Here is a 13,507-nt window from a genome sequence, read left to right on the forward strand (position 1 = left end):
GTTTCCACAAAATTTAAATTTCATTCAACGCATATTTTCAAGCTTTTAATACAACAGCAGAATACAGTTAAAACGTATTACAAAATGAACACAAGGATTTTTTAAATGTGTGACCAATTATTGAAATGCACCAATATAACTAGAGTTTGCAATATGAATAAAATAAATATGAAACACTATATTATCACACAATATTTTAATACATTTTTCTTTTACTGAAATGAATACTTTTAATCAGCATAGATGCATTAAATTTTATATATATACATAACATTACAAAATAATTCTGTTTTAAATAAATGCTGTTCTTTTGAATTTTGTATCATAGTTTCCACAAAATTTAAATTTCATTCATTTTTGATATTTCCAGCAAAAACAAATACTTTTGAATAAGTTTTTTTATTATCTTCGGAACACAAATTAAGATATTTTTAATGAAATCCGCGGGCTTTCTAACCTTGCATTGACAGCAACGCATATTTTCAAGCTTTTAATACAACAGCAGAATACAGTAAAAATGTATTACAAAATGAACACAAGGATTTTTTTAAATGTGTGACCAATTATTGAAATGCACCAATATAACTAGAGTTTGCAATATGAATAAAATAAATATGAAACACTATATTATCACACAATATTCTTTTAATACATTTTTCTTTTCCTGAAAGGAATACTTTTAATCAGCATAGATGCATTAAATTGATCAAAAGACATATATGTTACAAAAGTTTTCTATTTCAAATAAATGTTGTTTATTACAATGAACTAATTATTTATATGCACCAATATAACTAGAGTTTGCAATATGAATAAAATATATATGAAAAACACAATATATTGTCACACATTATTTTTCTTTTACTAAAATAATTTTTTAATCAGCGTAGATGCATTAAATTGATCAAAAGACAGAGTAAAGACTTATAATGTTACAAAAGATTTCTATTTCAAATGAATGTTTTTTTTTTCACTTTGTATCATTGTTAAAAATGAATTGTCACATTTCTTAATATCATTTTTATATAAAAACACAATATTGTCACACAATATTATTATTTTTATTAATTTTTCTTTTACCGAAATACATTTTTAGACCACATAATGCATTAAATTGATCAAAAGACACAGTAAAGAGTTTGCAATATGAATCGAATGTATATAAGAAACATTATATTATCACACAATATTATTTTATAAATTTTTCTTTTACTGAAATTAATACTTTTAGACAATCAACATAGATGCGTTAAATTGATCAAAAGACACAGTAAAGATTTATAATGTTACAAAATATTTCTGTTTTAAATAAATGCTGTTCGTTTGAACTTTGTATCATAGTTTCCACAAAATTGAAATTTCACATTTCTCAATGTCATTTTTGACATTTCCAGCAAAAACGAATACTTTTCTAAGAAGTTTTTTTTATTTCATTCACATTATCTGAAGTTTTATCAGTAAGAAATACTACAGAAATTGGTTAAAGTGATCATAAAAATAAATTGCATAGTCTTCACTGTATAAGTTATAAAAAATATAGATTAGTGCAGTGAGTCATTTTCTTGTTTGATTAAAGGGATAGTTCACCAAGAAAACACAAATTCTGTCATTAATTACTCACCCTCATGTCGTTCCAAAACCGTAAGACCTTTGTCCATCTTCGGGATAGTCCATGTGACATCAGTGCTCCAACCTTAATGATATGAAGCTATAAAAATACTTTCTGTGTGGAAAAATAACAACTGTATTTAACATTTAGTATTTCTCTTCCGTGTTAGTCTTCGATGCACATTCATGACAGTGTCACTTTAAGATTTAACACACAGATTCATTGCATTGACACACATCCAAAATCCCTTATAAACATTTATGATCACTTAAGATATAACCAATTTTTTTATATATCAAGCGTGTCGCAGCATCAAACTAATTTTTTTTTTTTTTTTTTTTTGTACAAAAATTTCATACCATATTTTTATTTTAAACCTGTATATCGCCCACAATTAAATATAACAAAAGACATGCCACACATGTAGTATTTGTATAACGGAATAACTTCACTGATGCCATGTTTAGCTCTAGTGAACATACTTATTTAAAACCTTTCTGTTTGTGTCTAAAGTAATCTGTGCTATTCAGCGAGCTTCCAACCACAGTCACTGACTATTTCTGGACATCCACCACACAATGCCAACCTGTACTTTTCACGGCCCATTCCTAGAAAGAAAAACTAACTTTTTAATTTCATGCCTGTAAGATGATATTCCAAGACAAACAGACATTTTGAAACTTTTCCCAGCAAAGTACTGCTTTTTTGTACCTTCTTTTACGTTCCTGCATTCTTTGCAGGGTTTGTTTTGTGGCCGCTCTTTGACAGCTTGCGGTGGTATATTTAGATGCTCTGTTTTGAACTATGCCAGATATTTTTAGTTGCATGGCTGTCAGTAAGTCTGAGGGTCATGCATTGTTGCTCGAATGAGACCAGACCGATTGGAATAGCTGTCTCAGCCTCAAATATATGCTGACGCAGTCATGCTATTGAATGATCTGTCATCTGGGTAAAGAAGTTCAGAGGTGGTTTTGACCACGCAAAATTTCCTGATGACAGCTAAAGTGCTCTTTAATGATACACCTGCTGCACTATGTCAAATCAAGGCCAAAAATCTGAAACGTGTCGCAGGACAGAAGTGCTTTCAATGAATTGCTTGTAGAGGGTTTTTCTGTAATGTGGTGGAAAATTTTTGCCACTTTTAGTTAGTTAGTAAGGCTAAAAAGTACTTCTTTATACCTTATTTAACCTAAAGTGTACATTTTAGTACTGTTTGAAAGGTTACAAACCAAGTTTTTAATGTAAATTTTATTCAAAATGGGAATCTCCCATCACTTTTATACAAACCACTGCAAAATCATTATTAGATCTGCCTCCAAGCATCAACAATGGCTCAATAGCGCCAGGTCCCTGTGCTTTTTTCAGTAATCCATTAGTCTTAAATATAAGTCATATAGTAATACGAAAAAAGACCTGTCAGTTCTTCAGTTTAATACTTCAGTTTCAGTGTAGCTTGAATTCATTATATGTGACCCTGGATCACAAAACCAGTCTTAAGTAGTACAGGTTTAATTGTAGCCAAAAATACATTGTATGGGTCAGAATTATAAATGTTTGTATGAATAATGTTCCATAAAGATATTTTGTACATTTCCTACCATAAATATATCAAAACTTAATTTTTTGATTAGTAAAATGCATTGCTAAGAGCTTAATTTGGACAACTTTAAAGGTAATTTTCTCAGTATTTAGGTTTTTTTGCACCCTCAGATTTTAGATTTTCAAATAGTTGAATCTCGACTATACTATACTCCAATACTAACAAACCATACATCAATGGAAAACCTATTTATTCAACTTTTGGAAAATGTATAAATCACAATTTAAAAAAAAAATGACCCTTATGGTTGGTTTTGTGGTCCATGGTCTCATATAGATAAGTTACTTTTGAAGCGTCTACAAACACAACAAGCATAACTGTAAGAAAACAGTCATCACATGAGTTTAAAGTGCAACTTTAAGTTACAACTTAGCCTTTAGATTTGTTATAAAGAGGCACTAAGTAACTTATCCATTACTAAATATTTTTGAGTTGCACTATTAAATTAGTTGAATCATATCTCTACCTATAAACTAACAAATATTAATCCCCTTTTCTGCATGGCCTTAAACCTACTCCATATCTAAACTTAACAACTACCTTCCTATAAATAAGCAGCAAATTAGGAGTTTATTGAGGGAAAAAGTCATAGTTAATAGTGAGTATTGGTTCCTAAAATCAGGTTAAACTTCATATTACACGACTATGTGTTACTTTGCGGAGCTCTTACAACCTGCTAGCTGTATTCTGCCTTGAGAAGTAATGGTGCAAACAAATAAAGTACAGTAACAAACTATCTACTAGTTACTAAACGTCTAGTGTGGACTTGGGTTCCAATTTACGTAAGAACTTACAAACTGGTGCAACCCAACCCTATCTAGTGTTTAAGATCGTTCATAAACCATTTGTGCCTTGGATTTGCAGTATGTGCATGTGGTCACATTGTTCACCGCTGCTCTGCAGACTTTGTTCTCTGCTAGTGAAAGGTGTGAAGGACAAGAGCTCTAAAAAAAGAGAGCCGGGGGCTTATGGGCGATTGCCCACTGGAATAATGGCCACTGTTGATAAATAGATGACTGTGGCACCTGAGTTAGCGGGGGCTCTGGGGCCTCCAGCTGCCATGGCGACAGAATTCCAAGGCTCGCCATTGGCTCATGCGTTGGACAGCTGATGGGGGTTCGGCGTGAGGTATAAAGAGCTGGGATTTGTCTCAACTGGGATTCGAAGTTAGGTGTATTTTGTGTCGCCTGTAACTATTACAAGGCGATTTGCTCTGATTGTTCTCATAAACTTCAATTATTGGAGCTTTAAAAGTTATTACAATGCCTGGTGTCAGTTTGGACCCCACACCAGATCTAGGCGACCAAGTCGGCCTCCAAGACAATCTGGATCAAGACTGTGCCGAGTCGGGCCTGGAGGCCGTGATCGGAGACCTTCTGTTACAGACGGTTGCGGACGATGAAGACGAAAAAGTGACGGATGAACGCTTTTATGAGCTGGAACTCAATCTTCAGCGAGTCGTGCAGGAGGTACATTGCGATTTGAAGGTTTTCGGCAAAAGTATACAAGCACGTCTGGAGGAAGCGACAGCCCAGGTTGCGCCTGTTTTCGAGGCCATCGCCGTCTTACGGCAGGAGAACGCGAGCTTGAGGATCCAGCAGGAGAAACTTGCAAGGCAAGTAATGGCGCTTTGTGAAGCCCTTGGACTGCCTGAACCGAAACTGACGCAAGAACAAGATGTGGATCCGTCTGATGGCGAAGTCAACCCAGTGTTACATCCGCCTACCTTCGCTGCCATTTGCCGTACATCATCTGTGTCGTCCTCAACCGGCAGTATCTCACGGAGCAATAGCATGGTAGTATAAGAGAGCTATTTCCAGACATTTAGCAGAATGTAAACATGAGTAGTTTTGCTAAGAAAAACAATTAAAATTTGCAATTTAAATTGAGCTAAAAACACTTGCATTGGGATGTGATTCAGTGTTTTGATTTGGGCCAGTTTACCACTAATTGCAAGAACACCTAGCATTGTGGTTTTTTAATAAAAAAAATAATATCCAGTAGGTGAGCTGTGACTCAGAAAGATGGATATTTTAAGCTTTTGCCAAATTGAAACATAGTAGTTATGCTTATGAATGAGAGAATTCTGTTTATGAAAACTGTGTGTATAAATATGTATTTGAGATTATTTTCTGTACTGAAGTATCTCTTTGGCTACTTTGTAGTTTTACTGCATAAAATATAAAGATATTAGAAACTTTTACTCTCTACTTTTTGGAAAAAGTATACAGTTGAGGTCAAAAGTTTACATACACCTTGCAGAATCTGCAAAATGTTAATTATTTGACCAAAATAAGAGGGATCATAAAAATGCATGTTATTTTTTATTTAGTACTGACCGTAATAAGATATTTCACATAAAAAAAAAAACTTTTACATATTGTCCACAAGAGAAAATAATAGTTGAATTTCTAAGAATGACCCTGTTCAAAAGTTTACATACACTTGATTCTTAATACTGTGTTGTTACCTGAATGATCCTCAGCTGTTTGTTATTTTGTTGTTTAGGGATAGTTGTTTACGAGTCCCTTGTTTGTCCTGAACAGTTAAACTACCTGCTGTACTTCAGAAAAATCCTTCAGGCCCCTCAAATTCTTTGGGTTTTCGGAATTTTTGTGTATTTGTACCTGTTCCAACAATGATTGTATGATTTTGAGATCCAGCTTTTCGCACTGAGGACAACTGAGGGACTCATATGCAACTATTACAGAAGGTTCAAACACTCACTGATGCTCCAGAAGAAAACACCATGCATTAAGAGCCGGGGTAAAAACTTTTTAAATTTTAAAATCTGGGTAAATGTAACTTTTTTTTGTCTTCTGGGAAACTTGTAAGTATCTTCTGTAGCTTCTGAAGGGCAGTACTAAAAAAAATTGATATGTATGCAAAATGTAAGCGTCTTCATGTTTAAAAGTTTACGCCCCTGGCTTTGATGCATTGTGTTTCCTTTTAGAGCATCAGTAAGTGTTTGAACCTTCTGTAATAGTTGCATATGAGTCCCTCAGTTGTCCTCAGTGTGAAAAGATGACTCTTAAAATCATACAGTCATTGTTGAATGTTGGAAAGGGTTATGGTTTCTGCTTCTCGTAAATATAACTGCATTTACATTGAGCTGTCGCAAATTCGTTGACTTTTGAAAATCAAGGAAAGAAGTGGTTTTGATGCACAGTTGTTTTTATCTCTTTTTTTGGTCTCTTTAACAAAAAAAATTTTTAACCCATGAAAATCTAGACCCTGTTGTAAATAAGAATGAAAAATCACGTATTATAACGTAATGTTTCATTATTACACCGTAGCAGATTTTGACTCGTATTAGATGAGACCTTTTTGAAAGATTTTGGTTTACTTCTGGCCTTTTTGAGTACTCCAGCTTAGCTGACACTTCAGTGTTTGTAGATGTTTAGTTTTATTTAGATATTTGAAAACAATCATCTGATAGCTCTCCACATGAATGACCTGCTTCCTGTTTTTTCACTGGCATTTCTCTTAGATGTTGAGGACTAGTATTTCTTTGAGCCTACACGCAATATGAGTAAAATACTCAAGTACTGTTAAAATCAGAGCCTCTGAGACTTTTTACTCAAGTCGTATTGGAATTGGTGACTTGTAACGTAGTCATTTTGGCTGTGCTTTTACTTACTATGGTTTACTATGGTTTTTGAGTACTCTTTACCTCACTGCAATTTTCCCATTGCTATTTGAGTCCGTTTATTGACTACTCGGAACACATAAGCAACCTTATAGCAATGCATTGGCCACCAATGACGTCTAGCTCGCGGTTTGCAAAAATGATTTCATCAAGTAGCTGAACTGTGACTCAGAAAGATGGATTTTCCAAGCATTTGCCAATTGAAACAAGTAGTATTTTGCATATTTATGCTTACGAATGACCAAAAAAGTTTTCCCTTCATGAATCTGCTGTCATCATTTGGATGGCTTTGGTTTTGCAATCATTTTCCACTATGTATTATTATTATTAGTCATCTGCACTTGTGGTGAATAACGTGGACTGGAAAATCTGCCAAGGAAACCATCTAAATGTAGGGGTTTGAGTTCAACCTTTAAAATACTAACGGCTTCATTGAAGCTTGTGCCATACTTCAGCTCTGTCTTCACAAATAGACACACAGACTTACTGTCAACGATCCCATCTGGTATGAAATGAATAATTAATTTTAACTTATGCTTTGAATGGATTTTATGGATTTGAAAGCTAAATGAATCATATGGCCCATTTATGTCTGATTAATTGAAAGTCTTAGTGTCTGACTTTGCTTCCAGGAAGAGATTTGATGCAGTCAGATCAGATTTTCCAGGGATCTCTTGATTTAGGGCTACAGTAAGTTACGCTCTCGATAGTTCAAGCAGTTCAGTGAGCAGGAAAGTAATTTTGCATGCATGTGCTAGAGTAAATATAAGATTTCTAGATTTGAAAACAGTAGTGATGTTTGCACACTGCTGAAATGTAATAAAAATAGTGGGCTAAAACCTGTCTGAATTTACTAGTGTGAAGCAAAGCCTTGTTAAGCTGGGATTAGTAAAAGGTAAAAAGATGGTAACTCGTTGTGGCACAAGATTTGCGTTGGGTATTTGGGTCTGTTTCTGCATGTGTCTCAACTTTAGTGTTTGCTGATGTGCATTATATTGCTTTTTTTTTTACATTGCATTGCATTGCACACCAGTTAATTGTTTTTTATAGGGCTGCCAAAGTTAGCACATTACCTTATGAGATTAATTAAATTTGTCTAATGCTGTTAAATTCGTTTAACACCCTTAATGCATTTACCTGATTTGACGTAACAGTTGGTTCTTTGCAGGGTTTGACAGTGCGACTAAAAATAGATGTGTGAAGACTGTAAAATGTCTAGGAGCATGTGTGCAAATAAAACAGTTCCTAGAACAGCCATAATTATTATTTTATGGGTCTTAAATTTAGGGACAGAAAAATAGGAATCGAGATCAAGATAATGTAACGATTTCATTAGTAAATATAAGCACTGCGCATTTCAAAGTATAAACACGGCACTGTTTCATCTTCCTCAGGTTTGCGGTTTCAGATTAGTTCATAATCAGTGAATACTTGCCAAATAATTGCTAATGATTGACTGTTGATGAATTATGACAGTGTTTACCTTGTTGTAGATGGCTGTAAGATGGCATATTTTATCTTTCTTTTTGAGCAAGCAGCCAACATGCAGTAAAGTATGGAGATTTCAAAATAAGAGTCCTTATGTATTTTAGGCTTTTTTAGGTGAGACTGCAGGTGAATAAGGTAAAAAAATTACTAATAGTTATCACCTTACTTACACAGTTGATTGATTACATTAATAATTGCAAACATTTTTTGTATTACAAGTTTTCTAAAATCTTAGGTTTAAATTTGCAAATGAGTCATTATTTAATGAAATATGCGCTAATTTGCATACATTTCTAGTACAAAAATCTAAACACTGAATGAAGTCAGTTTAAAAATTCTTGTTTATTCACTCCATAATTCAGGAAAAACGTAGAACAGACAGAAAACCATTTTGGGGGGAATAAAATGTAAAAATTCAAGCAAATTATATATGAACAAATCTCTTTGTAAAAACCTTCAGGATATAGACAGGAATAAAAATGTAAAGTTTGTTGTGTGTAAGTGCTACTCAAGTAGAGATTTATGGCTCAGGCTAGGAGAAAAAAATCATTTTGAGTAAACCGACTTTAAAAATATGGATTGTAATTGAAATCTATTGGCACAAATAGATAAAGTGCTATAAAAGGAACACTTAACAGTGTCTTTTGGGTGTTTTCTTTACACTAGTCTGAATAAACTCTTTATGAAACACCAAAACGCCCAAATCTCAAACTTGACAGGTGCATTAAAAAACAGTGTCTCCCCTTAAGAAAAAAAAACACATTTTCTGATGTATTTTCATTGCATCTTTAAAGTTGTTTTTCCAGGGGAAAAAAAACAAGCGCTAAACCCTGCATTGAGCGATTTATGCAGATCAAGAGTTGTGCATTTTTTGCCTTTATCATAAGCATTTTTCCCGTGGATACCTGATTTTCTATCGTCTCAAAGTGCTGTTTTTTACACATCCACGGCGCTTCATTGAAGCAGAGATATTGAAGCTGTGAGTGTGACGTGGATGAGAGCAATGGTCTGAGGCTCTCAGGGACATTCACAGAAATCACTGAGCTCTCTCTCTCTCTCTCTCATTCCTGCCTAAATGTCAGCGAGCTTCCACGGCTTTTGTGTAAACACAGCTGTAGCCATAGATCAGATTCAGAAACATTCTCTCCCTTCCACCAGCCCCTTTTTCCATCTCCTCTTTCTGCTCTACGGGTTTCACCCGCTCCCTGCTCTTTCTTGCCCATCTCTCCATCACTAGTTTTATTTTTAGATGGCTATTTTTATTGTCTCTGCTCTTAAATCCTGATGTCAATTGTGCTGCTGTCGATTATAGCCCGCTTTAGAGATTAGCTGTTCGGAGTTATAAATGTCATCACTGTTTTAGTGTCGTAGTTTAAGATAACAGGCATCTGTCTGTCAGCATTATGAAATTTTGCATGCATCTTTCTGCAATTGCGGTGATAAAAGCTTTGAATATTATGCATATGAATTTTAAAATGAAAAATTAGTTAAAAGTAAGCCATTTATTCTTAAAGTTAAAATCAGAGAAATCGAACAAAGTAAAAAAAATTACAAATTTAATAAATGAATTTTAATTAAACTATTAGTGTGTGTGCTTTTACCATATAAAGGACTTTGAGGAACTCTTAAGTTCTTCTTTAACCTAAAAGCCATGTATGGTGAAATTTTATGTTACAAGTCCACGATAATTTTTGATGGGCCTTTTTTAATAATCAATGATCTCATTTATGCTATATAGCCCTGCACAGGGCGTCCGAAGGTCCTTAAAAAGTCTTAAAATGTCTTAATGTTTTCCTAATAAAAGGCCTTAAAAAGTTTTAAAATGTCTTATTCAGATTCGATGGGTCTTAAATATTTTTGGTCACATTACCACTAAAATATCTTCAGTCTGACGGACCGAATGACTATACATTGGACAGAATGAAAATTCCCCCAAACATTTCATAAATGTATTTAAAACATTATTTATATGTTATTTATCACACTTGTAACTTTACAGTGTAAATGATTTAATCTGCCTGGTAACAGCCCTATAGAATTTATTGTTGAAGGTGATGCATACATTTAGAAAGTAAAAAAAAATTGGCCTTTGTAAAGGTAAAAAAAAAAAAAATTAAGTTGTTAAAGTTGAACACTGATGGAAATATTGCTTATAAAATTATTTTTGTGTGGAATATTGTCTGCTGATATGAAAAGTTCACTGTATGTTGTAGTAATAAATATTATTAATGACATTTTAGTTTTGAAATTGAGTTTTCTTTTTACATTAAACACATAAAATATTACATATTCTGTATGTATGTAATATAATGTGTATTTCCATTACAAGATTAGGTCTTAAATGTCATATAAGGTGGTATTATGGTCTTTAAAGTCCTAAATTTCACTTGTTCATATCTGTAGAAACCCCGCTGCAGCACCATTTATTTGTTTAATGCATTTCTTAATCAGCATTTCTTTGGATATATTGGTTTACATTATAAGTAGCTTAAAAAATCAGGGACGTTTGTTTATCATAAAATAAATAATAATATGGTAGCAACTTTTTAGATTTTACAGGTTTTTAGGTACAGTAAAAATGTTTAAATGTTTACATAAAACATCGAATGTGAGCTGTCACACAAGGAAATTCTGGAAATGTCAATTTGCTGGAAATTATAAGATGGCTTGTTACACCAAAAAACTATCAATGTAAAAGTATTTTACCGTAGAATGATATAAAATGTCACCATCAGGGTCGGAAATTCGGAAACCTAAGGGCTTGTGGTAAAAATGCCACCAAAATGAACAAAACAAAAAACATAAATTCAAGGCAAAGGGGCAATAAAATGCACTCGCACAATTAAACAACGTATTACTGCTGTCACAATTAAAATGAAATGTAAAAATGAATGAAAACCGTCAATTTATATTCACTCACACTGATCGCTTTTAGGCACTGCCTTATATGTGACCCTGGACCACAAAACCAGTCATAAGTTTAAATTTGACAAAACTGAGATTGATGTATGGTTTGTTAGGATAGGACAATATTTGGCCGAGATACATCTATTTGAAATCAGAAATCTGAGGATGCAAAAAAATCAAAAAGACTGAGAAAATCACCTTTAAAGTTGTCCAAATTAGGTTCTTAACAATGCATATTACTAATCAAAAATTACATTTTGATATGTTTACAGTAGGAATTTTACAAAAAAATCTTCATGGAACATGATCTTTACTTAATTTCTTAATGATTTTTGGCATAAAAGAAAAATCAAAAATTTTGACCCATGCAATGTATTTTTGGCTATTGCTACAAATATACCCCAGCGACTTAAGACTGGTTTTGTGGTCCAGGGTCACATATAACCAATCAAATGAATTTCTGAATTGGTGGGTTTTTATTAAATGTGAGCCAAATCGTCACAATTGAAAGAACCAAAGGCTTAAACTTCTTCAGTTTATGTGCATTGAATTTATTTAATACACAAGTTTCACAATTTGAGTTGAATTACTGAACTTTTCCACAACATTTGAATTTATTGAGATGCACCTGTATATGCAAGTAAAATTGACAGTGTTTTACCCTTAAAATGATGTTTTTTGGTTTTACACTGTACATTTATAATGTATCGTGTATTCAGGTGTCATGTTGGTGTCTTTATTCCCCTACACAAACACAGATGGAGACCGAGCCCGTTTCTCTGGTGGCTGAATCTGTGAGCGAGGCGTCCCGTGACGTTCCTGTGCTTCCTAACGGCTCATCCATGACCTCCATCAAAACTGAGGTGCAAACTGAGAAGCTGACCTCAGAGAAGCTGCAGGAGATTGAAGACGAGGAGATCCTAGACAAAATGGTAATTTCTCCTGCTGTTATACACAAACATCACCAAAACATAAATGATGCTCATGCAGACAACACACTTTTAGAAGGAGAGTTCACCCAAAGATGAAAACACAAAAGAAGATATTTTGAAGAACGCTGGTAACCAAACAGTTGTTAGTAGCCAATGGGAAAAAAATACTGTGGAAGTCAATTGCAACCGTTGCAAAAGTTCATGCTTTAATTTTTTTATCGGCTCACAGCATTCCCTGATCATATTCCACCCTGTTTTCTCTTTTAAAGATTATTATTATTAATTATTTTAATAATAAAATGGTTTGTTTGTGGTGGGATTTGTTTGTTTTCACAGCTTGATGACTGCAAAGATTTTGAAGAAAGGAAATTGATCAGGACTGCAATGAGAGAACTGCGAAAGAAAAAGCGAGGTGAATATTGCTACTTTTGTTTTCTTGTCCAGCACTCATCTCTCCTTCTTCTCTTCTTTCTTTATTCTCTCTATTCTGAGGGGTTTATGCATAAAAAGTGTTTCAGTTCTCAGTGCTAGACGATCTGTCTTCTTTACTTTTCTTTTGTTGAGTGCTGTTTCTCTCTCTTTGCTCTCAGAGTCTAGGTTGGGATGCACCCTGGAGGAAATGGGTAGGGTTTCTGGATTGTGTGTGTTTTTGCCCCACTGACCCTTTGCTAATACCCAGGGCTTTGGTGAAGGGTCAGTTAGGCTTCATTTTGCTGTAGACTTGGTTTGTGTTTGCAGCTATGGTGTGTAGTTTTTATGTGCTACGTGTGATTGGTGTGATCTGGTCATATTGCATGAAAGTGTATGTATTTTGTTATCATATCACATTCACTGATGCTCCAGAAGAAAACACGATGCATTAAGAGCCGGAGGTGAAAACTTTTTGAATTTGAAAAAGGTGAATTGTACTTAATTTGTCTTTTGGAAAACATCTTCTGTTTCTTCCGAAAAGCAGTACTAAATAGAAAAAAATGCTATTTTAACTAAATAAGAAAAATCTGGATATCTTCCCCCTGACTCTTAATGCATAGTGTTTCTTTGTTCTGGAGCATCAGTGAGTGTTTGAACCTTTTTTAATAGTTGTGTTTGAGTTTCTCAATTTTCCTCAGTGTGAAAAGATGGATCTCAAAATCATACAGTCACTGCTGGAAATAGTTCAAATGTGCAAAAGATACATTTTTCTGAAGAACAGTGCTTAGTTTAACTGTTAAGAACAAACAAGGGACTTGGGAACTACTATCACTAAACAAAAAAAAGTTATAGATCATCCAGGTAACAACACAGTATTAAGAACCAAGGTTTCCTAAACTTTTGAAGGGGGT

The 13,507-nt window shown here is 33.9% G+C and overlaps 1 protein-coding gene across 4 annotated transcripts in view; it reads left to right on the forward strand.

Moving 5' to 3' along the window:
• The window catches only part of smtnb (smoothelin b), a 100,194-nt gene that overhangs the window by 68,997 nt on the left and 17,690 nt on the right, over positions 1–13,507 (forward strand). For 2 of the 4 annotated variants that reach the window (XM_073839433.1, XM_073839434.1), the window contains exons 11-13: positions 12,012–12,185; positions 12,522–12,597; positions 12,776–12,808. In XM_073839433.1, the coding sequence (XP_073695534.1) occupies positions 12,012–12,185; positions 12,522–12,597; positions 12,776–12,808 (283 nt within the window). The remainder of the gene's footprint in view (positions 1–12,011; positions 12,186–12,521; positions 12,598–12,775; positions 12,809–13,507) is intronic. The other 2 variants (XM_073839435.1, XM_073839436.1) reach the window with 1 other exon arrangement.

The sequence above is a fragment of the Garra rufa genome, chromosome 5 (assembly GCF_049309525.1).
Source record: "Garra rufa chromosome 5, GarRuf1.0, whole genome shotgun sequence".
Taxonomy (NCBI): domain Eukaryota; kingdom Metazoa; phylum Chordata; class Actinopteri; order Cypriniformes; family Cyprinidae; genus Garra; species Garra rufa.